The sequence below is a fragment of the Lathyrus oleraceus genome, chromosome 7 (assembly GCF_024323335.1).
Source record: "Lathyrus oleraceus cultivar Zhongwan6 chromosome 7, CAAS_Psat_ZW6_1.0, whole genome shotgun sequence".
NCBI classification, from domain to species: domain Eukaryota; kingdom Viridiplantae; phylum Streptophyta; class Magnoliopsida; order Fabales; family Fabaceae; genus Lathyrus; species Lathyrus oleraceus.
In genome coordinates, this window is record NC_066585.1 from 93,459,869 (window position 1) to 93,487,758 (window position 27,890).

A 27,890-nucleotide genomic window follows, 5' to 3' on the forward strand; every position below is an offset into this window, starting at 1 on the left:
CTCGTACCACCACCAACAAGTAGATCATCATCAAGACACCCAACATCGCTATGCACCAAACACATCACCCTATCATAGCCGCCTTAGCCAAAACACTCAACGATCATTTAACACCAACCGTCCCTCCTCCTACTATAACCAAGAAGCCTAAACATCACAAAATCAAAACCTTCAACAACCATATGTCTATCAAACACCACAACAATCATTTCAACCTTTCCTCGACGCATCATTCACACCAATGTCTCCATTCAATCGTCCTGGTCGCCATCCAACAACTCAAACACAACCCAACTACTATAGCATGGCGGTACCCCTTCGATTCATACACAAGACTACGCTGGTTTGTCTGACTATCTCAGACAATCTCATACAGTTGGTGGTGATGTTTCTGGGTCCTCAGATACTCAAACATATGGGGTGAGTCATCAACGTGCGTTAGGGCCATGAGTTCGGGTAGATATGGGATGTGGGACCAGAGATCGGTTAGGTGATCCCGATCATCGACATTAGTCTTTTTTGTGTAAACGCGTATTAATATTAATATGAATTAGTCCGATTTCGACTTTATCTAAAATGTATAATGTTTTAAAAAAAAAATGACGAAACACACAGGTGCCAAACCAATTGGCGTCTCATTTAAAACTTAACACACAAGCGTCAATTGGATTGATATCACTAGGTGCACTAGCCAATCCAATTGACATCTCTTTTCTAAGTTTAAGAGCAGTCGCCAATTCATCTGGCGCCTCCTCTTTAAAGTTAGGTATTTTGAGAAATAATTTGAAAAGTGAGTTATTTTGCGATTTTTTTTTTAAATAGAGCTATTTGGATAACTTAAAAAAAAGTGATTTTCTATTTTAAAACTAGAGGGATGACATTTGTAAATTTAATAGAATTAAAGGGAGGCAAATGTAATTTCCTAAATAAATAATGTAAGATAACCTACACAATATTGATTTACCTAGTTAGTTGAACACTGATAGAGAACAAGGGCAGGTATATATACATATATCGTTACGTTAACCCCTCCATAAACCCTAAGCTAGTACCTCTTTTCGTCCTCTGTTTCATTCTTCAAATCCTCTCCTTCTACCGTTAACCTCCATCTTCCCCAGGTTCCATTATCGATTCCTTTATTTCTCTCTCTTTAATTTCAAAGTTTCATTGGAACGACAAGAAATGAAATTAACTACTTATTGGCCATGATTCAGTTACAAAATATCGAATTTGAAATTCTTGAAAATGTTTGCTTAATTTCAATTTCATGCTGGATAGTGGCTTATATGTTTGCTTAATTTTCGTTGCAGAGAAATGAGGAAGAAAGTAGATGAGCGAATCAGAACTCTTATTGAAAATGGTGTCAAATCAAGACATAGGTCAATGTTTGTCATTATTGGTGACAAATCTCGTGATCAGGTATCGTTTTTTAGCATAGTGATTTGCTTTTATATACAATTTCAACTATTATTGAAAGTCCTGAGTGTTGCGAATTCAAGTGGTTAATGCAAACTCTGTTGTATGCAGATTGTTAATCTTCACTATATGCTTAGCAAGGCTCAAATCAAATCCAGGCCAAATGTTTTATGGTGTTACAAGCACAAGCTTGAACTGAGCAGGTTTATTTTATTTTTATATATAATTGACTATGAATCAGTGTTGTGTTAGTAAACCATGATGTTAAACTGTAGTATATGTTTGTTAAAGTTTCATTCAACTTGATTAAAATGATTTTGAATGCATGCAGTCATATAAAAAAACGCGCCAAACAGATTAAAAAAATGATGCAACAGGGACTTTGGGATCCTGAGAAAGCTGATGCATTTTCATTGTTTGCGGAAAGTGGGGAAATAACTTATTGTTTATATAAGGATTCTGAAAAAGTTCTCGGCAACACCTTTGGGATGTGCATTCTTCAGGTATCTTACACTTCATACTAATTCAATATCTTGTCCGTTCGAGGATGTATTTTTCCCCCAACATAAATTAATCGGTTTTGCCATTATCTTTCTTTTAGGATTTTGAGGCATTGCAACCTAATCTACTGGCCAGAACAATAGAGACAGTGGAGGGAGGAGGGTTGGTTGTTTTGCTTTTACGCTCTCTGTCCTCACTAACCAGTTTGTACACGATGGTGATGGTAAGGAAGCAGATTCACAATTCTTATTTTTAGCCCCTTTTGCAAAACCATAATAGTTCATTTGGTTAATTATTAGAGTTCTCATAGACTATAATTGTAGAACCCTCTTCTGTTTATCTTTGAGCATCTGCCATCAGTAATTTGATTTAGGATCTTCTTTTGGGTTGTATTTATTGAAGTTCATAATGCTCACTATAATAGACAGTCATCTCTTTCCCAAAATTTATCCTTTATAATAAAAGGAATACTGGTAAATGCACGAGGTAGCTCTTCTATCTGATAAGTAATAACTTCAAGCCTTCACAATTATCATAAAAATATTTAATGAACCAAAAAACATTACACCATTTAATAGAAGGAAAATATATAGAAGTTTTGATCTGGTAAATCTATAGGGCCGTGGACAAGATTGAGAAGTTTAAGTGGGGTTTGGAGCATTATCCTATTAGTTCAGTAACTTTGAACTTCTCTCTAGTGGTCACGTGGTTGTATTTGAGATATTATTCTTTGTGGAAAGGGATGATTAAATGCAAGCGGTCATCAGAATTGTCAGGTTAGGATACTAATTTTGCTATTAAAGTCATCTCTCATATGCATGCCTGTGAAGTTCTTGTGTTAACTATTTGAGTGAAGTTACGGGGTAGGGGAGGAAGTAATCACAAACACCCGGGAAATTCATCTCAATTGCATGCTTGTGAAGTTCTAGTGTTTAACTTTTTGAGTTAACTTTATGGGAGAGGAGAGGAAGTAAGGTAATCACAAACACCCGGAAAATTCATCTCATTTGCATGCTTGTGAAGTTTGAGTGTTTAACTGTTTGAGTTCACTTCAAAAAAATTGTTGTATTGTCAGCTAGACTGGACAGCTCTCAGAATTTTTGTGTCATGTTCTTTATTCTCATTTCACAATTCACAGTCATTTCCTTCATTTTCTTGTTTTAGATGTTATACTTAGGAGGATTTCTTGTCCTTGTCAGAGGTAATTCTTTCCCATCTCTTAAATTTTTTGTATACAACAATAACTTGGCATCTTAGGTAGTTTCAACCACCTAAACCTAAAAAAGGACAAATAAAATGTAAGAACAATTATTGGGCAATCAAATGAACGCACAAAAAAAGAGGATAAGACATCTCTTAAGAGAATCTGATAAATGCAAAATATAGAACAAGAAAGGCACATCTACTATGTGTATGTTACTGGCATCTATAAAAAAATCCTCTAACTGTACCTTATCCAGTGAGCTCTATAAAGGTCACTTATTCTTGCAAACAATGAAAACATAATCCATGGGAATTGTTACTTTGACTTTACATCCATGCAAGTGCCGAATAACAGCAACACATCATGTTGTACAGTACCTTTGTGTATTTCTCTCTATACTCCTCTCCTTTTTTATTTCTTAAAACCTTTGAAATCACACATTCACATGCAGAAACAGATATGTAGTGCACATGAAAGACATACATAAAATTATTCATATGCAGGTTAACTTTTCAGCAACTGCAACCAAGAGCTCCTTCCAACTATTGGTTTATGTCTCAGCTAGAACAAGTTCACATTTTAGTCGAGTTAATTCTCAAACCTAAAACGTTTTTAAACATAATCACACATATATTTGACATTTGTTGTTAAAAAACCGGTATAGCGCTGCTATACCACTATTTTACATCGGAATTTGAATATCCGATACGATATGTCAACTTTGCTATTTGCTATATATCAGTGCATTTTGATATATCAGTTATAGCTGTACACAATCAATTGCGGAATTGTGTGTTTTAGTGGGGGCTGACTTTTTAAAACATTACAAAACTATTAAACCTAAAGTGGTGACCAATTGTTTTCAAAACATTAACATTTAAGAAGCACAAAACCTGAAGTGGGGAGTCGGTTAGTTGTTGGTATTGTATATAAAACCTAAAACAATAAAAACATCACCGCACCCTGCCTTCATCATTGAGTAACCGCTCTATTAACCACTATGTTCCTTCATCCCTTTCATGCAATGTATGCAACTGTGCATCATGCTTCATTAGTTGTTTGAAATAGAGATTTTACGTTTTATGTCAGATATTTATTTATGTTTAATTTATGTTCATGCAACTTTTATTTGTGTTGCAACAAGCTTTATTTTATATACAATTATTTATATTTCAACTGTTTTGCGGCTTGTGTTATTTACCCGCTATTTCTCCTATCGATTTTCTGGAAATCCGCTATTTTCTGCAATCCTCTATTAATAACAGTGTTTGGTCTAGGATTCTGTTAAATAGCTGTATTGTATGGTAGACATGCCCCCTTTAAATAATTTGGCGCCCAACAGAAATGAATGCACTGTTCACATTCCCTTAGTGCCATAAATTCATGTTTATATGGTTAAGTAGCTTATAAGGCCATTACTTACCATCCTACTCTTTTCTTAAAAGTCTCATTCCTATCAACTTACATATGGTTCACTTATTGCAGGATGTCCATGACAGATATCGAACTGAATCCCATTCTGAGGCTACTGGGCGTTTTAATGAACGTTTCTTACTATCACTTGCCTCCTGTAAGGCATGTGTGGTAATGGATGATGAGCTGAATGTGTTACCAATTTCGTCTCACATAAGGTCTATTACCTCAGTTCCTGTTAAAGAGGTATCCTTGTTACACCTTTAACTATTTCTTCCTTCCCTTTCTAACTTTTAAAGTGAAACGAAAAATGCTGTGTTTTTTTGGGTCACATTTTCCCCGTTTTTACTTGTGGCCTTAAATATAATATGTCTTGGTTGATGTCACAGTAAAAATAGATCCTTTTCCTTCCTGTCGGGTACTAGAGGGTGTTCTTACTTGTCGAGCTTTTAATGTATGATACTTGTTCTGGAATCTTAATGATAGTCTGATTGTGTTTGATAACTGCAAATTTTATATCTGTTAAGATGCCAGCTAGAGAAAGTAGAAAGAGGAAGATAGAATGGAGTAGTCCCCTACCATGGGATGATCTATACAACACACCCTCCTCATTTATATAATACACAACTAGGTCTAGGCTAAAGCACATCTCAATTATTCTAAACAGTGTCCAATTTTTCTGTTGTCTTTCATTGTGGTGTGAAATTCCTCATTGTCAGTGTTAGACGCTTTCTTATTGCTCCCTCCGTCCCACAATGAGAGAGACCCATTTGTAAAATAATTGTCCCAAGATGAATGACCCTTTTGATTTTCAAGGCAATATTAATTACTTGTTTTTCAATTTTACCCTCTAATTAATTCAACTTTCACCACTCTCAAGGCAACATAGTCTACTATGCATTTATGGTAATGGTAATACACGGTAAAAGATAATTGAATAGAAATATTATTCTCTCATTCACTTTTACACTTTTCTTAATTTGTGGGAAATGGTCAAATAGATCACTGGTTTTGGACAGAGGGAGTATTGACAATTATTATTAGAATGAATTTTGGAAGTATCATCTTCTGTTTTCCTGTGTTGCAATTTTGTACATAACACTCATTTATTTTATTTTTTAAATTGAGGTATTTGTTGTTCTTAGAATATTAATAATGACTCGTGTCACATACTCACTCTAACCTAACCTACGGCTAACTGTAGGGCATGGCTTTGCTATTTCTTAAATAAATCGGATTGCCAAAAAACTGTTATTTAATATTGCACGAGTTTTTTTCCCTCTCCATTCCCTTTCTTGGCAGCCAAGCTGGATGCTTGTTTGTTGAATTCTGATGGAATGTAAGTTTGTTACTGAATTGATGCTGTAGGACTCAGAGGGAGTCTCAGAAGTTGATCAGGGATTGAAGAAACTTAAAGAAGAACTGAATGAAGATTTTCCTGTTGGACCACTGATTCGGAAGTGTTGCACGTTGGACCAGGTACGATTATGTACCTTTCAACTTTTCACTGTTTACTATGGCCAGTCAAATTGGTGTTTTCAAGCGGTGCATGTCTGATATATATGTTTTCTGTTTATAGGGAAAAGCTGTCATAACATTCCTGGATGCAATTTTGGACAAGAAGCTCTGTGGTACCGTTGCTACTTTTGCTGCACGTGGCCGTGGGAAATCAGCTGCTCTTGGTTTATCAATTGCTGGAGCTATTGCCGTGGGGTACTAGGCTTTTCAGACATAAATACCTTCATGCATGATGGATACACCAAAATTGTTTAGGACCTCATTTGAAAATTATCTGGTGTAGGTACTCAAATATCTTTGTTACTGCACCCAGCCCTGAGAATCTGAGAACCTTGTTCGAGTTCATATGCAAAGGTTTGGGTGTACTTGACTACAAGGTACAGGTTCTTTCACTTGTTGACAGCTATTATCATTGATCCCTAATTAAGATGTGTTTAGTTGCAAACTTGCAATAGATCTAAGGATGTTGGTTGAGCAATGGACGGGAGTTGTAAGTAACCACTGACATTTATATTTGATTGCCAAATGGCTCATTCCCATTTAAATCATAATATGGTGCAAATTTGGACTATTTTATTGTGCCTAAGCTTACAACTCAGTTTTTTTGATATCATTTTTTTTACAAATGATGAAAATTTGATTTATTAACCTGTGGATTAAGACAAATTGTCAGTTGTAATGATTTTCTTGACCAAGTTTTAAATAGATAACACATTGTTATACTCCCCTTGTGATCAAAATATCTTCTTCCCTTGAGAATGAGTCATCAAAGAGAAGAAAAGAAGAGCAAGTTTGCAAACCGAATCACATACACATGTGTCTGACCAGTATTGGAAGCCATAAAAATCATAGGAATGTTTAATCAATTCAAGTTTCAAAGGCCCCGTAAGTTGTGGTGAAAGTTATTAACACAATTTATGCAACCGGGAAATCATATCTTTAAATTTAAATATTGTCAACACCAAGTATATAGTAAGCTTACCTCGTTCAATAATTCATTGTCGTATGTTAGGAAACTAAGTGAAAAGATTCTAGAAGATTCTAGGGTTATTAGTTTTGGGTCTTTTACAATCTCCTTTTTACCTAATTTATTGAGCAAAGAGAGTGTTTAAGAAAGCTACATTTCCAATGTGAACAGGAGCACGAACATTTTGATTTGGTAAAAAGTCAGATTTCTGAGCACAAGATTGTCACTACAAGAGTCAATATTTACAAGCACCACAGGCAGACCATTCAGGTAAGTTCATCAGTGATTTCATTGATGAATATGATTCAAAATGTGTCTTGTGAAGTTAAGGAAACTTACTGCTGTGATGTTACAAGTAATGAAAAAAAATGTAATTCTGGCCTTGCTTTTCATCCTAATTTCTTTCAGTATATACTGCCACACGAACATGAAAAGCTTTCACAAGTTGAATTATTGGTTGTTGATGAAGCAGCTGCTATTCCGCTGCCAATGGTGAAGTCTTTACTTGGCCCATACATGGTCTTCCTGTCTTCTACTGTTAATGGGTATGACTAATTTTTATTTTTGGGAAAACCTAACATATATCATAATAATTTTTTCTAGTGATGAGTTATCTATCCTTTTGCATTATTAGCCCTTATATTCCTCTTGAGTCAAGTATTGTGTCAAACTCATTTGAAGGGGCTAACTCCTGATTGTGATTTGATTACTAAAAAAACTGTGTTCCTTTTGCTCATGTGAAGTTATGAAGGAACTGGACGATCTTTGTCACTAAAACTTGTACAGCAACTGCAAGAGCAAAGCCATGTGTCTTCCAAGAGCACAGAGGGCACTGGTACGGTGCTTCTGTTATTCAGAACTCACTTTAAATAAATACTGTTTGTTTGCTATACACTGTTTAAAATTTTAAAACAGTCCAAGTGAATTATAAATTAATTTCTTTGGTTTTTAATGACCCATTATATGATTGTAATAAGTTTTGTTTAAAGATGTTGTTTTTTATAATAAGTGTTAGTTTTATTTTTTGTTCATTTGAGGTTATACAATACACTGAAATATATAAGCAGAGACGGTTAGAAAAATAATAACCAATCTACTAGCTAGGAAACATAGATACAAATGCAAAGGATAGAAAATAAAATAGAGAGTAAATCTTATCTGAATCAGATGATTAAAATCTTAAAATACTCTAAACTAATTTAAGGTGTTATACCGAATTCGTAACCATCTTTATAAAAAGGTATATGCATATATTATTGCTAGCTTTTTTTATAAACTTTCAGGTCGCCTGTTCAAGAAAATAGAACTGAGTGAATCCATCAGATATGCTTCTGGGGATCCCATTGAAAGCTGGCTTAACACATTACTTTGCTTAGATGTTTCAAACGCCATACCTAGTATTAGCAGGTTCTACCAAAGCTCATTTCATATTTGGAATATGAGTCCATTTTTTCGATCTCCATTTACAGTTCTTTTGGTCTGAAATCAGGTTACCTCCAGCCAATGAGTGTGATCTATACTATGTTAATCGGGATACTCTTTTTTCCTATCACAAGGACAGTGAATTGTTTTTGCAGGTAAAACCAGATTCATTGAATGATGTGGGTTGGTTGTGATTTATGGTTTCACTTGTTCAAATGCCATGATAAAGTATTTGTATTCTTGCAGCGAATGATGGCCTTATATGTTGCATCACATTACAAGAATTCTCCAAATGATCTACAATTGATGGCAGATGCTCCGGCACATCACTTGTTTGTGCTACTTGGTATGTTTCGTTTTCTTTCTAGTTATTGTTTTTTTTTGTTCATATGTTTAAATTTACCAGACTTGATTTAAACAGAAGAGTATTTGTATGACAGGGCCTGTGGATGAATCAAAGAATCAACTTCCTGATATTTTGTGTGTCATCCAGGTTTGCATTCCACATTAGGCATAAATAACCCTCACGGCATTGGGTTGCTTTTAATCTCTCTAGATTGAACCCAAGGGTTTGTTTGGTTTAAGAAAATGTTATTTTTTGTTATCATTGATTACAGCAACGCCACTTTCTGTTTATCATGCTTGTCTTTTTGTTGTGACTTCCTACTGTCCATAACTTTATTCACAGGTTAGCCTTGAGGGGCAGATATCTCGTCAGTCAGCCATCCAAAGTTTGAGCCATGGTCATCAACCTTTTGGGGATCAAATACCATGGAAATTCTGTGAGCAATTCCGAGATACAACTTTTCCTTCACTCTCTGGCGCTCGCATTGTACGCATTGCTACACACCCTAATGCAATGAGGGTAGGGTAACTTCTATATTCGACATATGATTTTGTTTAACCCAATTCTTCCAAAGTTGCACCTCACCTCTTATCCTCTACCTTATTAATTTTTTTTCTTTTCAATTTCAGCTTGGTTATGGTTCTCAAGCAGTTGAGCTGTTAACACGGTGAGTGCATGCCTGGTTTCCTTTCCTTCTAACTTAGTGATGCTCATTTTTAGCTTGTGTGTTAGTCAAGATGTTGCAAGAGCATTGAGTGTTCTCTAAATTTTTAATTTAATGTTGATTTGTTTTGGGGTCAATATTAGTTGGCTCAAATTTTTAACAAGATTACGACGTCAAAGAAAATAATGGACGAATGGAGAGTTACACTTCAAATCTGATTAATAAGAACAAGTGAAATAATATAAAATTGCGCAATTATAAAGGTATCAAACTTAGTAGCCATATAATAAGTTATGTTAATGGAAAGTAGGTTGAGTGGAGGCTAAGAAAATGAACCAAAATTGTTCATCATCTATTTGGTTTTATGCCTAAGAGCAAGGTTGTCATAATCGAGTTTTCACCTTGACTTGTTTTGCCTAGGTAAAATCAAAACGTAAAATCGTAGAATTTATCTCATATTAAAATAATATTGATATACCTGACAAATATTATACTTATATAATATTGTAAATGAATCATAGATTTAAAATATTACCTTAATTATAAAGCAAAAATATACTAAATCACCATAATAAAGTAAAGTAAAGTGTACTATTCATAATCATACTACATAAATTATCCACTGAATTGTAAAAAGTAACGTCCAAAAGATTATCCAAAAAACAAGAGTTTCTTAAGTTTCTCAAGTTCAAAAAAATAGATGTTTTCATTTTCATCTTCAACTTAATTGAAAGTTCAATCTTTTAACAACAACATCATCTTCATTTTCAACTTGATTAAATTCATCTCATGATGTTAAAGGTTCTTCAATATTAGAACCAAAGACAATTATTTGAAGATGGAGCTGGAGGATTGCTTGAATAAGAAGTTTCACAACTTGCCCTAACGTCAACATTGATAGGTTGTTGCATTCTCATCATCAAAATATAAAATAGGCTTTCTAAAATTTCAAAAAGTAAAGGTAAAATTGGGTCAAAGAGTTAAATCCAACGATTTTACACGATTTCAGCGAGATTTAAATAGTTTAAAATGTCTCAGAATACGACTTTACATAAAGCCCCAATGTTGTCAAATGACGGCTATAAATGCGCAACAGCATTGCCACGTGGCATTATTTGAGCAAACCACTAATTTCCTTTATCCGTGATTGACAATTCTGATCTCTAGAAGCAGAGAAGACCAAGAAAAAACATTGAACTTAGGTCACTTTACAATTCTGATCTCTAGAAGCAGAGAAGACCAAGAAAAAATATTGAACTTAGGTCACTAGTTTGGCCAGAGATATGATTAGTGATAGAATATTATGGTTGTTGTTGCCGTTTTTTTGTCTGGATTAGGCTTGGTTTCATTGTTTGTCAACAATTCTTCTGGCATTTTTCTGCAATGAATTAGTGGTCTAATGAAGAAGCTGAGTTATTTTTTAGTTAGGGTTTTAATTATAAAATGTTGGAATATTAGTTAATATATTCCTGTGTGATCTGATCACACATATTCCCTGCATACTCCATTTGGGACCTCATGGTTACAGTTATAGTCACATAAATACTAGCATCTACATTTATGGAGTATGGCTGTGCACATCTACTGTTCTTTGACTCTAAAATAGTGGTCGCCTGATGCTCGCCATGCAACATAAAAATATGGTTTAGCTCATGGTAGTCAGAGTCAAGAAACTCAAATTTAAGTTTTTTTTTCTCTTCCAAATCACCATAAATTCTTCAAGAAACTCAAATTTAGAATCATAAGATTCATAAAATATAATCTTAAATGCCAAAAACAACTTAAAACTCCAAATAAGCAAATCCGTACAATTTTAAACGTAATTGCAAGTTATTCAAATTTCAAACAATTCATGTTGGATAATGTTATAATCACTCTAGGGATTTTCATTTCCATCATCACTCTCAGAATTTGGGTTGAGCCTTACTCTCATCCCTACAAAACCGGCTTGTAGGGTGAGGATTGCTCCCACTTATAAACATTGTTGAAATACAAGAGATTAAGAGACATTTGAATAAACCGTGTTTTGAAAAGCACTACAAAGACTTCATTATATATAGAGATTATAACTAATTACATGATATAGTTGATGTGGGACTATTCGATATACAAATATTCTTAATATTATATTTACAAATATCAACACTCCCCCTCAAGCTTGAGCATATAAGTCAAATGCACCAAGCTTGTTACATATATAATTAGTTCTGGGGCTTCGCAGAGATTTTGTAAAGATGTCTGCCAATTGATCGTTAGAGTTGACAAAGTTTGTGACGATGTCACCTAATTCGATTTTCTCTCTGACAAAGTGACAGTCTATCTCAATATGTTTGGTCCTCTCATGGAAGACTGGATTTGAAGCAATGTGCAATGCGACTTGATTATCACAAATAAGTGTCATTGGTCTCGCTTCTTCAAATTGAAGTTCCTTGAGCAACTGTTTTAACTAAATAAGTTCACATGTTCCCATTGCCATGACCCTATACTCTGCCTCAGCGCTTGATCTTGCAACTACGTTTTGTTTCCTACTTTTCTAGGATATAAGGTTTCCTCCAACAAGTACACAATACCCAGAGGTGGATTGTCTATCAATGGGTGACCCTGTCCAATCAGCATCGGAGTATCCAACTATCTGAGTATGTCCTTTATTTTCATACACTAGACCTTTTCCTGGAGCACGTTTGATGTATCTCAGAATTCGGATAACAACATCCATATGTTCCTGACAAGGGGAGTTTAAGAACTGACTTACCATACTAACTGCAAAAGAAATGTCTGGACGAGTGACTGTGAGATAATTCAACTTTCCAATCAATCTTCTATACCTTCCTGAGTCAGATAGAGGCTCCCCCTGATTGGGTAGTAGTTTGACACCTGGATCCATAGAAGTATCAACTGGTTTAGCATTCAACAAACTTGTTTCTTCCAAAATATCATAGCATATTTCCGTTGAGAAATCACCAAACCATCTATAGATTGGGCTACCTCAATACCCAAGAAATAACGTAGTTTACCAAGATCTTTTGTCTGAAATTGATTTGAGAGATGTTGCTTTAACTGGAGTATACCCTGCTCATCACTACCAGTTATGACAATATCATCTACATACACAATAAGATAAATACACCCTTGGGCTGAGTGACGATAAAAAAACAGAATGGTCAGCTTCACTACGGACCATACCAAACTGTTGTACTACAGTGCTGAATCTGCCGAACCAAACTCTCGGAGATTGCTTAAGACCATAAAGAGACCTGTGTAACCTACACACCATATTCGATGACTCCCCCTGAGCAACAAATCCAGGTGGTTGCTTCATATATACTTCCTCTTCAAGAACATCATGTAAAAAAGCATTTTTGATGTCAAGTTGATGAAGAGGCCAATGTCGAATGGCTGCAATGGCTAGAAGAAGTCTAACAGATGCCATCTTGGCTACAGGCGAGAAGGTATCACTATAATCCAATTAAAAAATTTGAGTGTATCCTTTGGCTATCAAGCGAGCTTTAAATCGATCAATCTTACCATCTGGATCAACCTTCACTGTATAAAGCCAACGACAACCTACTAAAGATTTCCCATGGGATAGAGGAACCAATTCCCAGGTACCACTGCTTTGAAGAGCACACATTTCATCAATCATTGTTTGCCTCCACTCAGGGTGAGACAATGCTTCACATGACGTTTTAGGAATAGAAACAGAAGACAAAGAAGACAAACAAGTATACTGCAAAGGGGAAAGACGATGATAACATAAATCAATATAATGCGGAGAAGGATTTCGTGTTTGACGTATACCTTTTCGAAGGGCAATCGGAAGATCGGACTCAGGTTGCAGGATCAAATCCGGTGATGGCGGAGGCGTCGGAGGAGAGTCTGCAATGACCTCAGGGACAGGGATGACAGACGTTGGGTGACGATGCTGATATGTTTGAAGTGGTCGAGAAGTGGGTGGGTCAGGAGCCCTAGACTGATGGGGGATAATGGTAGGCGGGACATTAATAACTGCCGGAAAAGGTGTGGAAGTACTTTCTTGAATGGGTTCTGGAGTTACGTGACTGGACTCGAAATATGGAACCGACTCGAAGAAGGTAACATCGGCCGATACTAGGTATCGTTGTAGAGTATGTGAATAACAACAATAACCTTTTTGGGATCGATGATAACTAAGAAAGACACACTTTAGTGATCGAGCTGAGAGTTTATCAAGATCAGGAGAGAGATTGTGTACAAAACATGTGGACCCGAAGACTCGGGGAGGAATTGGGTGAAGTGGAGAATTGGGAAAAAGGATTGAATGAGAGATTTTATTGTTAAGGACAGATGAGGGCATGCGATTTATAAAATAACATGCCGTTAGCACAACATCCCCCCAAACTGAAGTGGAACATTACCATGGAGAAGTTGGGTCCGAGTGGTTTCTACAAGATGCCGATTTTTGCGTTCGGCTACCCCGTTTTGTTGAGGTGTGCGAGGGCATGATGTTTGATGGAGAATACCATTGCGTGACATGAAATTCTGAAATTGTTGGGATAAATATTCACGGGCATTGTCACTTCTTAAGGTACGGATAGACACACCGAATTGAGTTCTTATTTCTTGATAGAATTGTTCAAAAATAGAAAATAATTCAGATCTATTCTTCATTAAGAATAACCACGTGCAACGTGAAAAATCATCAATAAAGGTGACAAAATACCTAGACTCAAGAGTAGAGACAGTACGCGAGGGACCCCAAACATCGGCGTGAACTAAAGCAAAAAGGGACGAAGCTTGTTTATTAACTCGATTGGAAAACTGACCACGAGTGTGTTTCCCTAGCTGAGACGACTCACAATGTAAATTAGATACCTTCGATAAATTTGGCACCAACTTATGTAGTTTGGAAAGACTGGGATGACCTAACTGAGCATGGATACTGAGTGGAGAATCTTTGACTGAGCATGTCTGAGATGACACTGAGAGGTAATAAAGGCCTTGAGACTCACATCCGACACCAATCGTCCGTCCCGAACTCCGATCCTGCAGGGTAACATTATTATTAGTGAAGGTGACACTACAATCAAGAGAACGAGTTAAACGACTAACTGAAAGTAAATTAAATGGACAATTAGGTACATAGAGGACAGAAGTAACCGAGAGAGAAGGTAGAATTCGAACAGTAGCAATCCCTTCGGATCGGGTTTGAGAACCATTGGCAGAAGTTATAGTAGGTAAGAAACCGGATGTAGAGAGGGAAGAGAAAAGACTTTTATTACCGGTAACATGATCAGACGTACCAGAATCAAGGACCCAAGACCCAAGATCGGTAGAGGCGCTTCTGCTGGTAGTTTACCGGAGGATTTTGAAAAGTGAGAAGCAAACCGGAGTGATGACACAGTTTGCAAAAAAAATTCTCACCTGAAGACAGTGGATCAACCGGGTAAAGCACGACGAAGAAAGAATTGCCTCTTAGCAGGCTCTAGATACCATGTTGAAATACAAGAGACTTTATTATATATAGAGAGGTTATAATTAATTACATGATATAGTTGATGTGGGACTATTCGATATACAAATATTCTTAATATTATATTTACAAATATCAACAAACATAACACATGCCATGTCTCTAAGGTGAGACTAAATCCACCCCTTCAAAGACAACACAATGAAGGTGTTTGGGGCTGCAATAAAGGCAAGCCAAAGTGCCACAATTAAGGCGACTAGAGACGAACCACAATTAAGGCGGAGAGTCGAACACACTCCTTCACGCTTGGGCCTCAATGAGCCCAAAGCGTGGATGATGTGGGAAGCCCAACAATGGATCTAGGATAGGCTCTGATACCATCTCAGAATTTGGATTGGTCTAACTCATCTCTATAAATCCGGCTTGTAGGGTGAAAATTGCCCTCACTTATAAACACAACACATGTCATATCTCTAAGCAATGTGAGACTAAACCCACCCCTTCAAAGCCAATACAATGAAGGTGTTAGGGGCTGCAATGAAGGCAAGCCAAAGTGCCGCAATTAAGGCGACTAGGGGCGGACCGCAATTAAGGCGGAAAGTCCAATAATCATCATCTTTATTTTCATCTCCATTTTCGCCTCCATCTCCATCTTTATCTCTGGCTCCGCATGTTCGTCGTCCAAATTATGGATGAGAACAACATCCTCATCCTCTCCAGCATGGTCTTGATTCTCTTGTACCAAGTCTTCATCTAAAGTTTCATTGCCTCCATCTTCATCCATAAACCAATCATCGTCAAATCCAATGTCAACAAACTCCATCTCGTGTTCTTATTATGACTTTCTTTTTTGGCCCATCTTGAATTAGCCATGACAAATGTAACATCATCATCCATTTTTTTGCACAAACAATTTCTTCTTTTTGTATGAACCTTGAAACAATAAACGAATACAAATTAAGATAAACAAAAATGAAAGTATTTTACAATTTAATTCTATTTTTTTTGAATTTTTTCCATCTCGAGGGCACTCCAATTACGTTCACACCCTTATGAAATAGGAACTGTTTATCAAGCACAATACACAAATTGTAAATTGTTTGGAAACCTTCCAAAACCTGTTATCCAAAACCACATCTTCAAGAACTTTCCCAGAAGTATTATCATGTACCTAGCTCATTCTTTTTTCACCAACCTCTATGAACTCCTTCTCCACTTGAGCGTTTGTTTTCTTGATCAATTTTTATTTTGAAAATAAGCAACAATTTTCAGCATTTCCTTCTTGACTTCCTCTGGTACAGCCCTACCTGCTCCCATATCTTTGAGTTCCAGCCAAGCGATGATTCATTCAATAAAGACCCGTGGTTACTCTTTTTTGACAATACTTGCACTGTATTTTCATAGGATTTCCATCAAGAGGAACACCATACTTCCCGGCCGCATCACTTCTATTACAAGTAACATTTTTTTGGCAATACCTTCTCTTATGGTGCACTTGCAGACACGGGAGGCAAACAACATACAGAAGCCACGGATATAAACCTGTAGCAACATAGTAATGTAGAGAACATAGGGAAAGGCTCAAAGAAAGTGCTGCTTCACAGCTTATAAATGCAAATGGGTTGTTGTCTTGTATGAGAGAGGGAGTGCAATGAATATGTGTGTGTAATAGGAAGATTTCCACAAACTAATAGACTTAGTGTGCGAGAACCTAACTGTTGCAGATAACAGCACAAATAAAACGTGCTTTTTAAGGGTTTATGAACATTATTAGTTTTCATTTTTAAGGATTCGGGTCACATGCTCTCATATTCAACCCATGAACCCAGAACTAAGAGGGACACGAACAAAATCAGCAACACGCACAATTGCCCGTGGTTGAATGGTATCGAAAAATCATGCGATTCTACGCGCCTGCGGGCGGTTTTAACTACCATGGTTTATCTTGCGTATGACTGTATGGATCCCTCATTTCCTTATTTTGTTTATATAAAAAATGCTTCAATTTGGTCTGCTTTTAGTCTTTAAATATGTTAACGTGTTAAGCAGCACATTATTGATCAATTTCTACATACCATCTGCAGTTATTATGAAGGACAACTTACGCCTATCTCTGAGAATGATGTTGACGATAAAGTGCACATTCCACGAGCTAGAGTTACAGAAGCTGCAGAGAAGGTATAATACTTCTAAAATCCTTTTTTATTGGCTTATTTTGTTCTGCCTCTGCAAGTTGTGATAACGTTATCTAGGTGTAGTCTAGTTGATTAGCATCTCGGCACTGTTAAAACCAAGATTCACTTGGTAAAGAAAGAACTTCATAATTTTGAGATGATGTTGTGAAATGGCAATGCTTTATAGCAGTTGTTCATTGTCTATAGTTAGAGGCAACTGGAAGAGCTTTTTTAGGACGTATGCTGCAGCCCCCTTGAATGGAAAAATTTGTCTTGGGTTGTGGTGTTCAACTAACGGGTTTTTTAGAGGAGCTTCTTTGTAGGTGATGCAGCAGGACTTTCTTTTATGTTGATTTATTGTGTGTCCTCTTTCTTGTTTCAGTAAAAAAGGATAACTTTTGCTTTGTTCTTTTTCCATGCCTAATTTTTTTCTTTTTATTATTTATCAAAGAAAAGATTAAATAAAAGAAAAAGAAGATTACAAATTGTAAGGAGGATGAGAAAGAGAGGAGTCACTGAAATGTATATTTCTAATTATAGTTAAATAACAGAGACTAAGCAACAGCTACCACAGTATCTGAAAATAGACAGTTTTTATCATTCTCTTTTCAAATTCCGGGTGGGCAAACTTTGTTGATCACCTTGAGTTTGTCTTAGAAACATAACCTGAGCTTAGATAGAGCCTTTGTTAGAGCATATGCAACTTGTGCACAAGAAGAACTTTATCAATAGTTACTATTTCTGATCTGGTTCAAAACTATATCATGGATAACAATATTCGACACATTATGCTTGATGTGGGCATGAAGCAAAAGCATTTGAGCTGTGTTGAGTTTGTCGCAATGTATGTCCGGAGTAGAATCAGAAACTTACAATTCAGCTAGATGTCATATAATTTCTTCTTTTGTGGTATGGCCATGAAGCTCACTGGTATTGTGCTGCTCATGGATGGCAGTTGTGAGTTGTCAAAGTTATGGTCTGGTTGTTTACTGCTTGTCTCGTCTCATAGTGTCTGTGATAGGTAGGTGGGCTTGTCATCCATTAGAGTAGTTGCAGGGAAGGTATGACACAGCTGGTATGACAAAACAGTCCTGAAACACGAGGTATTGTCACTGCTTTCCGGCGTAAGTGGCTTGGCGATGCAGAGGCTTGTAGTGTTTTCAATGTTTTTGGACAAACAGTCATGATGACATGTGGACCGGAGTTGTTTTCTAGTGCCACAAGAACAATGGTGGTTGCAGGTGGTGGGAAAGGAGGGCACACTGATAAATGCCTTGGAGGTTTTGTGGGGGCTAGGTGATGTCCCAAAAAGATTGTCACTTTTAATTTCCTTTAATTGTAATTGATTTTTTTCAATTGTATCCTCTCATTAATACTATATGCATCATTCCCAAATTTTTATTCTTCACTTCACATTTATGATAATGGGAATACACAGTTGGTTAATAAGGTTAATTTGGTAAAACTGTTGCTATATTTCCTAATTTGAAACAACTCTTTAATATGTGTGAAACAAGGAATGCTACAGTTATTGTAGGCGAGATGAAGTATATTCTATTAATATTTTTCAAACAAGATTGTTATAGTATTCTCTGTTTGTTTTTTCTACTCACTTTGATCATATTTCATAAATAGAGGAAATCATGACTCTTATTAGAGGCCTATGTATGTATGTTATTTCAATTTCAATATCTGAATTCAATCATGACTGAAGGCTGCAATTCGAACAAAATTGATAGGCTATGTTTGATTTGTTATTGTCTGTGGTTTTACGTATATCACTTTATAATTATCTTTCCAACACTTATCTTTTCTTATGTCACAACTATGAATTCAGGTTTCACTACTTGAAGAAACTGTAAAACCCAGAACAGATCTTCCTCATTTGCTAGTACATCTACGTGAAAGGCGCCCGGAGAAGCTCCATTATATTGGTGTCTCCTTTGGCCTAACCTTGGAACTTTTCCGATTTTGGAAGAAGCATAGATTTGCTCCTTTCTACATTGGCCAGATTCCAGTTAAGCTTTGTTTTTTTTCGTAAGCAGTAGACTCGGCAATGTGTTTTTCTGATCAATAATTGATTAACATATTGTTTTCTTGACCTGATAGAATAATGTGACTGGTGAGCATTCATGCATGGTCCTGAAATCTTTGAATAATGATGAAGTTGAAGTTGATGAATCAAATCAGTGGGGCTTTTATGGTCCATTTTACCAGGGTGGGTGTATCCTTCTCTGCCATTATGATCTCTGTGTTCCATTCCATATTTGTGATTCATCTTAAATTCTGATTATTTAGTTTGCTATCTTCTGTAGATTTTAGGCAAAGATTTGCAAAACTTCTGGCTTCCACTTTCCGTGACATGGAATACAAGCTTGCTATGAGGTTAGTATTTGTCTTTTGAAATGGATATTATGAAATTCCTTGAAATCTAGGGTGCTACAGTTATTAACAATTAGATCATGTTGATGAGTAAGATTTTCTACCTCATTTAATCTTTTTAAATATAAGAAGTATCGTTAGATGAGAAAAGTACATAAGCTGTGGATAAAATATGCTCCTAAAAGAAAACAGAACGTGCAAATCATAGAAAGCCAGAACAAACTACAAAGACAAATCACAAACAAAGTTTGCCAGTTTTTTTTTTTTTTTGCATGTTTATCAATGAATCCCCTTTAGAATATTCATTTGCAGAGTGCATCTCCAGTGAGAGTAGTGGGACTTGCTTAGATGTTAATTATAATATTATTTTGGTATGCCACATGTGATTTATGTTTCATATATTTAGTTAGAGTTGCATATTTAAGCAACCTTGAAAGAGACTTCCATAGAATTTGAATGTTTTTTTTGGTGTGCATATGATAGTGTATAAGTGGCAAAGAGATATGAGGCGTTGAAGAGAGAGGATTTTGGGGAGGGGAATTAAGCAACTTTGTGAGAAACTCTCATTAGAGTGAAAGTTGAGTGATTGGGCATACATGGACCCCACACGTGATTTTGGTTAAAGAACTAAAAATCCCACATCGGACAACTGCATTTCTTAACCAGAACAATTTCCTAACCACATTTGTAGGGTTGAGTTAGGCCCAAGCACATTTCTTAACAAGAACAATTTCCTTTTCAATATCTTACAAAGTAATATATTCTTGTGCAAGAAATGGAAATAAGCAATTGAGGTTCTTTTCTTTATTTTCAATTATTAAATAATGTGTTACAAATATATGGTGAGAGTAAGTGAGAGTCAGGGTTTGTTCTATTTATCTACCATCTATTTACTGCCAATTTATGAGAGAAAAACACAATTGATAAATTAGTGAGACTTATTAGTAGGATCTATTTATTGAAATGAGTCCACTAAATACACTTGCCTATACTCGAGCTATCCAAGATATGTACGGGGGGTTTCGACTAATGTGAGGACATAGGGTTAAGAGACAATGGTTTTCCATAATAGGGTTGCACCAAGATTCAATCGTAAATCCTTATCTTCTTACTTTTACATAAGACATTCAAGAGTTAGCATTAAGATGTATGCTTTTTATAGATGATATAGTTTTAATTGGAGAGTTGACGGATGATTTAAGTTGGAGGTTAGAGACTTGGAAGCGAGTCTTAGAAGCGTATGACTTCAGCGTGAGTAGAAGTAAGACATAGTATATGGAATGTAAGTTTAGCTATAGGAGAAGCGGTTCTAACTTAGAGATGAAAGTTGGAGATCTGTCATACCACAAGTTATGCAGTTGAAATGGAGGAGAGCTTCAGGTGTTTTATGTGATACGGAAGTACAACTCAACTGAACAAATTTTTTTGTTGGACAACTGTGAAACCGACGATGTTGTACAAAACATACTGTTAGGCGCGAAGAACCAACACAAAAATAAACTTAGTATAGCAGCGTTGAGGATGTTGTGTTGGATGTGTGGTAAGACTAGACGAAATAATATTATAAATGATGATATTAGAGAGAGGGGTGGGTAATAATACCTATAGTAGAAAAGATGACGGAAACTATGCTTAGGTGGTTTAAGTTATAGAAACTATAGAGACCGGTAAATTATATAGTTAGAAGAGTAGATCATATGAAGATAATCTAACCGCTAAAGGTAAAGGAAGACCTAAAAAAATTATAGGAGAAATTATAAAGAATGATTAGATTAATGAGTTGGATAGATGTATGCTTTTTGATAGAACATTATAACGTTGTTTATTCCAAGTAGCTGACCCATTTAATATAAGGAAGATTATAGGAGAAATTATAAAGAAAGATCTCGAAATTGATGAGTTGGATAGAAGTATGATTTTTGATCGAGTATTATGACATTGTTTGATCCAAGTAGTTGACCTCACTTAATAGGATAGGGTTGTCGTCTATCTCTCTCATAAATGAAAGGTAGATAAATGGAAGTTAGATAAATGGAGCAAATCGGGACTCATGTTAAGTATTTCTCTTTCGTTTGGTTTGAAATTAAAAGAAAGTTACAGTTCATGCTTTTACCCTTCCTTAAAATTCTACAGTTATTGCATACTTTAATCCGATATTCATTAAATAGAATTCAAATATGAAATTCTGTAGGATCTACATCCTTCATTTATTCATTAGTGCCTTTTATTTTGATAATGTATCCAGCATCATAGACCCCAAAATCAACTTTACGGAGCAAGAGCCTATCAAGACAACTGCTGACAAATTATTGGGATCAGTTAAAGAATATTTATCACCACATGATATGAAGCGACTAGAGGCTTATGTTGACAATCTTGCTGACTTTCACCTGGTAAGTTCTCATTTGATGGATACTTATTTAACTTTATTTCTTGATGATCACCCAACCGATACTTTTTTGGTCATAAAAACTTGAGCTGTGTACTCAACTCTAAAGTCCTATCAGTTCTCACTCTTAATAAAATATGATGTTCTGCCTTAAGTTAAATGACCTAAGAAGTGGTTCAGGATGGTGGCCTTATGCAGCATCGGACATAAAGCACCATGTGTGTGTGTGTGTATACATAGCTGAAGTTGCGATGTAATAGTTGTATTGAAGTTTAGGCCATTGATGTGGTGAACTTTTAAGCATGATCTTAACTTTTATTTTTATTTAATTGACAGATTTTAGATTTAGTTCCTACACTGTCGCACCTGTATTTCCAAGAAAAGATTCCAGTTACATTATCACATGCTCAAGCTTGTGTGTTACTCTGCACAGGTCTGCAGAATCAGAACATTTCCCACATTGAGGTCTGTTTGCTAACTTACATCATTTTTTGTTTAAATAACACAATCATGTGATCATTTAGCAGTAGGCACCTACCTATCTAATATTTTATACGGGCATCAACAAAGGGCAGTCAAATGCTGTCTGCCATTACTGGATTAACGTTATAGAACATTTTATCCTCACTCTTTTCATCATGATACAAATTGTCTATTAAATCAACAAATCACCGTAAAATTATTTTCTTAATATTGTAAGAGGTTTTAGTAGACCACCTTTTTTGCCATTAAGTAGAAGTATTTATTCTGTTTGATTTCTTCCCTGTTGGTGCATTTTAATAAAGATGGAATCACATTCTATTTTGTGCACTTTCGTTTAATAGGGACAAATGAAGCTGGAAAGACAACAAATATTGTCTCTATTTATTAAGGTTATGAAGAAATTCTACAAACATCTATATGGCCTTGCATCCAAAGAGATTGAGTCAACCATGCCACGACTGAAGGAAGTAAGTTAATATTAGTTGAACATTTTGACTGAACTTCATAGAAAGTTTGGTTAATGAAATCCTCACATGCATGTTCTGCAGTATGTAGTCAGGATACAAATTCTACCTAATTTTGCAGCTTCTCTTTTTATCTTTCACTAATCTTGAGTCTCTTTTTCTTGGTTTTCTTTTATTTTGTCTCTAGATTGTTATGGAACCTCATAGTGTTTCTGTGGACGAAGACCTCAACGATGGGGCTAAACAAGTTGAGGTATGTACTTCCAACTTTTGCTTTTTTGTTGTTGCTGAAGATCCTATGATAATCCCCACACTTGTTTGTTTCCACATCCAATTGTTAGTATAGCTCTTATCTTTAATATTATTTCTGGATTACTGGATAGGACGATATGAGGTCAAAATCAGAATCACTCTTTACTCCTGAGTTGCTCCAGCGATATGCCATCGAAGACGGAGAATCCTTTGACAATGTTTTGCAAAGTACCGGTGGAAAAATACCCACAGGTGGTCTTGTCAGTGTGAAATCCAACAGGAAAATAATTAAATCTGAAAAGGAGAATGGAAGTCATAAGAGTGATAAAAAGAGGCGTGGAGACAACCACAGCCATAATAAATCAAGTAAAAAGGAAAAGAAGAATAGGTCTTCGTAACTTAGAGAAGAATTGTTGCAGAACAAACCATGAAGGTTCAGGCATTGTTGGTCCTGAGTAGTAGTCAGAACAGAAGTAATAGTGAGGAAAGTATGTCTAAATTGAAGAAACTGCTAATTTTGAGGCAATTTCCAAGTTAATTTTTCCCTGCCTCTGGTGGAGGAAGGTATATTAATATTTTTTACTCTTTATTTACAAGCAAATGTTTTAAGAAACAAATTTTGATATGTGAATGATTTATTCAAAGTTTTATGGTTATGAGAAGAGTTCTAATCCTCAATTACTCAACATATCTGGTACTCAACATATCTGGTACTCACCATATCTCTAGAGTTATTATAAAATATTAGAAGAGAAGTGGCACACTTAAAGAAAATGCAGACGCTCAAAAATTGCTCGTCATATATTATAATCGAGTTTAAATTGTAAAATAGCTCAATCTTATGTTTAGTTACACATTTTGAATTAATCTTTTTCGATTTTGAAGAAACTTTTGAAGTTTATGTAATTTGAACATGACATTTTATAGGGGCTATTTCATTTATTGTTATTTGCTGATTAAGTTGAAGATTTGAATTATTAATTAATTTATAAAATATTGTATAAATATGTTTTTCATATGAAGTAATTTTTTCATAGTAAAACCTGGAGTTTGACAACTTCAATAATTCTATACTCCTTCGCCTTACAATGAGTGATCCAGTTGATTATTTCATACAAATTAAAAAAAAATAAAAAAATAATTTTTTTTTCATACAAATTAAAAAAAAATAAAAAAAATGTTTGTTGAGTGTGTGTGTGATGGAGCATTGTAGAAATTCACATACACATTTTTACATTTCAAAAAAGGCAAAGCCAATTAATTGATAAATCCAGGATGCCTCCTTCAAAAAGGGTAATTTCTGAGTTTTATAGAATCTATGACAATATCTAGGATGTAATAAGCAGCCCCCTTTCATCATGCGTCATAGAACAAAATTATACATTATTCCATTATAGACAACATGGTTGCTAATAAGTTATTTCTAGAAGCAGCAAAAGAACAAATTAACAAGACTCACAACAAGAGTTTCAGACATGCATCCATTTTGGATCATCAATTTGTACCACAGCATGTAAACTTGAACCCTCTGGAGTTCCCAATGGAGGATCAATGCATGAACAATTGTCAACAAAAAAAAGCTCCCACTCTTTGATTTCACATTTATCTAATGCACCAACTATTCTTCTCCTCTCTCTTTCATCTGGAAATGCTCCATCAGGACTAACAAGTACTGCCCCAGTATAAGACTGCCCTGCAGCTCTAGCAGCGCCATGATAGTGAAACAAGCCCCAACTAAGATCATCGGCTACATCAACAACTGTCCAAAACTCGTTCGAAACAACTCCGTTATCCAATACACTGAAATAGAATGTTCCTTGTGTCTTACCTCTTTTAACCCGATATTTTCTCCTCCTCCATACCATCTCGCCTTCAAATGTTTTTACCTGAAAGACCGGTTCATACCAGAACGACCCTTTTGCTTTTCCTCTATAGAATAGCTGATATTGGCAAGGGAACTGATCATACGCTGGATTCTGCCCCGCCACAACGCGCCAGCTCCACTGCAAACTTCCTAACCAACCAACAAACAAATCTTCCGCAATTTCATGGCTTAAATCCTGCCCGCGAAACTGAACCATCGGAGGCACGTATGGCTTGGTAGGGACTTCTGCTTCCAATTCAAGACAGTTGTTTTTCTGTAACACGCAGAGCGAAAAGGCTTCTAGATTTTCACTTTCGTACGAAGCGATACATCGGTAGTTACAAACTTGATCAACAGGACTACACTTATTCAAGCACTGAAGAGCTTTTCTACAATTAGGATCCAACAAGCAATTAAGTACTTGCTTGCCACAGTTCTTCAACATACAATTCAAGGTTGAAAAACCCTTTGCTCTTAAGTTCTTCAATATTGGAACTGGCCTTATATAAGCATTGATTAACAATAGCAAACAGAATCTTATATCATCAGAACTACGTCGATCCCATGCTTCGGACACAGTTTGTACTACTTCGTATGAATCTTTAGTTTTATCTAACTCGGAACTCCCCAATATTTTTCCAAATATACTTCCTTTCACTTCATTATCAATATCATAGCCTCCTAATTTGTTCTTCAAATCAGGTGAAGAGTCGAAGCATATTACATTTTCAATAGTTTTGGTTCTGATTTTAATCCAGTTAACTGATTCTTTGTTTGTAACAGCAACAATCACTAATATATCCGTCTTCAGTAATTCGCTCTCGAGCCTCGTGGCAATTTGTTCATTAGATTGAATGCATTCATCGGTAAATACAAGAAGTTCATATCCTTGATCAACCCATTTCAATCTTTTTGCCTGGTAAACGGGAACATTAATAACTTTGTTAACATGAGCTTTTTTGGATAAGTTTATAAATAAACACTGAATCAAAGATCACACACAGCACAAAGATGAAAATACTTAACCGTGTGAAGCATGACTTGTTCCCAAGACGCAGAGTTGAGAGGGCTGACAGCTCCATGGCCAACGACAGCCACCAACCTCACCGGAGGCTCATCTGTCGTTACGGTGGAGTTCACAGCAGTTGATGATGGACGAAAGCAAAAATGAGAAGTGTGTGAAGTAGAGAGAGTGATTGAGAATGAGCATGGCGATGGAGAAGAATAGGAAAAGGGAAGAAAAAGGTTGGAAGAGAGAAAGGAGTGTTGAGGAGAGAATGGATTGTTTCTATGAATAACTGGTGTGGGATGATGATGATGATGATGCAGTTGAAGTTGTAAGAACATTGTAGAATACAATTACAAAGCAAACGGTAAGAGTTATCATGTGTTAGCAAAACAAAAGAGACTCACAACCACACACCGCTACTCTAACAGTATTTTTTTAAAAATATTTTTTTATCTAACTTCGATGAAAAATCTAAAATGTTCTTTAAATTTTAGTAAGTCATATCATCTTAAGATATATCAAATGAGTATTATTTAAAATAAAATAAAAATTTATTTTGAATATGTATCTCCGAATACTTTCAACAAATATGTGAATATTTGAAGATCCCAGTTAATATTCTGGAAATGCATATTCGGAATAAAAAAATATGATGGTACCGAAGATGCATTTTTAAAATTTTCACTAATACAAGATAAAATTTTTGAAGTCCATATTTGTCTATAACTATTAAATATAGGCTTTTGTATCATGTCTCATACATATAGAAAATGTTGCAAATGTAGCAAATGAACATCATCTTCTATGTCGTAAATGTTTCATTTTCCAACGTGACATTCGGGCGAAAATTTAAGATTAGTGAGTGTAACCCTTTTGCAGATCTGCAATACGAAGTGCAGAATCTCCTACCTTGCGGAGATAATCGAAAAATTGTGAAGCTCGGGTATCATTCACTATCAATTAACAACGAACGCAAAATTGAATTCAACAATTATAAACTCAAGATGGATGCAGATATAAGGGCTACGCGGAATATATTTTTTTCGTTTCGAAACAAAAACCCTAATTGAGGTGGAAACAACGATTTTAAGATCTATCGAAGACACTGTGAAGATGTTGAAACGTCTACCTGGATATTAAAATGTAATGTTTGATTTTGTGTTAACATCACCTTTATAATGTTGATTATATATTACGAATGATAATTTTATTTGTCAAAATACAACTTTCTAAATTTCTACTTCTGTTTATTTTTGAGTATGTTACTAAGATGTATCTCTAAATTTTAAAAAGCCACACTCTTAGAGCGTGATTCAGAATTGGTCCATAATGTCTGTGTTTGGGGTGCATCTCAAAAATATAGAGACATTTTTGTATTTCCAAATGATGCCCTAATAATATATAGGATGCATTAAAAAATTGTATTTTTTTTTAAATTAGAGATAATTATTTATGGGTTAAATAATATCAACATGAGTTTAAGGATGTGCATTAAAGAGTTTAGTAACATATTTTTTTACAAAATATATTTTTTTTTAAAATTAATACACCAACTTTAAAATAATATTTAAGTATTTAGATTATATTTTGTTTGAGTGAAAATGGACTATTACATTTAATTAAAAAATATGGTTATCTTAATAAGATATTAGGCAATGTTGCTTTGACACTTTATGAATCTAGCATACGAATTTAGAAATGACTAGTCCTTACACTCATTAATTATTGAAAGAGATGATTGTATGTTTGTAGGAAGTTGGAATTAGGATTTTAGATAAATTGAATTCTGGTAGATATATGGCTTTGTAACACTATAATCCAATCAATTTATAAGACATAAATAAAGGAAATTATAGTTACTTTATAGTCGTAAAGGTAACAATATTGGTTGAACTACGTTAACAAAAATCAATCACGCCTATTGTCTTTTACTTTCATATATCTTTAATCTTCTATACTAGTTATTCTAATAA

At 35.3% G+C, this 27,890-nt stretch overlaps 2 protein-coding genes across 2 annotated transcripts; one reads left to right on the top strand and one right to left on the bottom strand.

The window, feature by feature from the left end:
* Positions 1 to 955: 955 nt before the first annotated feature.
* LOC127106128 (RNA cytidine acetyltransferase 1) lies at positions 956 to 23,732 on the top strand. The gene is made up of 27 exons (XM_051043417.1): positions 956 to 1,118; positions 1,311 to 1,419; positions 1,528 to 1,619; positions 1,748 to 1,919; positions 2,018 to 2,140; positions 4,607 to 4,780; positions 5,903 to 6,013; positions 6,114 to 6,247; positions 6,336 to 6,429; positions 7,191 to 7,289; positions 7,428 to 7,564; positions 7,763 to 7,854; positions 8,303 to 8,426; positions 8,509 to 8,596; positions 8,688 to 8,787; positions 8,882 to 8,934; positions 9,130 to 9,306; positions 9,417 to 9,454; positions 16,985 to 17,078; positions 18,912 to 19,091; positions 19,184 to 19,292; positions 19,390 to 19,459; positions 21,702 to 21,849; positions 22,182 to 22,310; positions 22,670 to 22,795; positions 22,980 to 23,045; positions 23,176 to 23,732. Exons 2-27 carry the CDS (start codon positions 1,315 to 1,317, stop codon positions 23,440 to 23,442), a joined length of 3,102 nt encoding a protein of 1,033 aa, XP_050899374.1. The 5' UTR covers positions 956 to 1,118; positions 1,311 to 1,314; the 3' UTR covers positions 23,443 to 23,732.
* A 588-nt stretch (positions 23,733 to 24,320) lies between these two features.
* On the bottom strand, positions 24,321 to 26,335 carry LOC127106129 (violaxanthin de-epoxidase, chloroplastic). The gene is made up of 2 exons (XM_051043418.1): positions 25,935 to 26,335; positions 24,321 to 25,824 (listed from the first exon to the last, which is right to left on the bottom strand). Exons 1-2 carry the CDS (start codon positions 26,253 to 26,255, stop codon positions 24,514 to 24,516), a joined length of 1,632 nt encoding a protein of 543 aa, XP_050899375.1. The 5' UTR covers positions 26,256 to 26,335; the 3' UTR covers positions 24,321 to 24,513.
* Between the last annotated feature and the right edge of the window lie 1,555 nt (positions 26,336 to 27,890).

What these genes read in the sequence shown, in the direction of transcription:
- LOC127106128 (XM_051043417.1), top strand. Translation starts at nt 1,315, where the DNA reads ATGAGGAAGAAAGTAGATGAGCGAATCAGAACTCTTATTGAAAATGGT. An exon ending in ACAGTGAATTGTTTTTGCAG is followed by an intron (nt 8,597 to 8,687) that starts GTAAAACCAGAT and finishes GTATTCTTGCAG; the next exon opens with CGAATGATGGCCTTATATGT. An exon ending in ATCTTGCTGACTTTCACCTG is followed by an intron (nt 21,850 to 22,181) that starts GTAAGTTCTCAT and finishes TTTAATTGACAG; the next exon opens with ATTTTAGATTTAGTTCCTAC.
- LOC127106129 (XM_051043418.1), bottom strand. Translation starts at nt 26,255, where the DNA reads ATGTTCTTACAACTTCAACTGCATCATCATCATCATCATCCCACACCA. An exon ending in AACAAGTCATGCTTCACACG is followed by an intron (nt 25,825 to 25,934) that starts GTTAAGTATTTT and finishes CCCGTTTACCAG; the next exon opens with GCAAAAAGATTGAAATGGGT.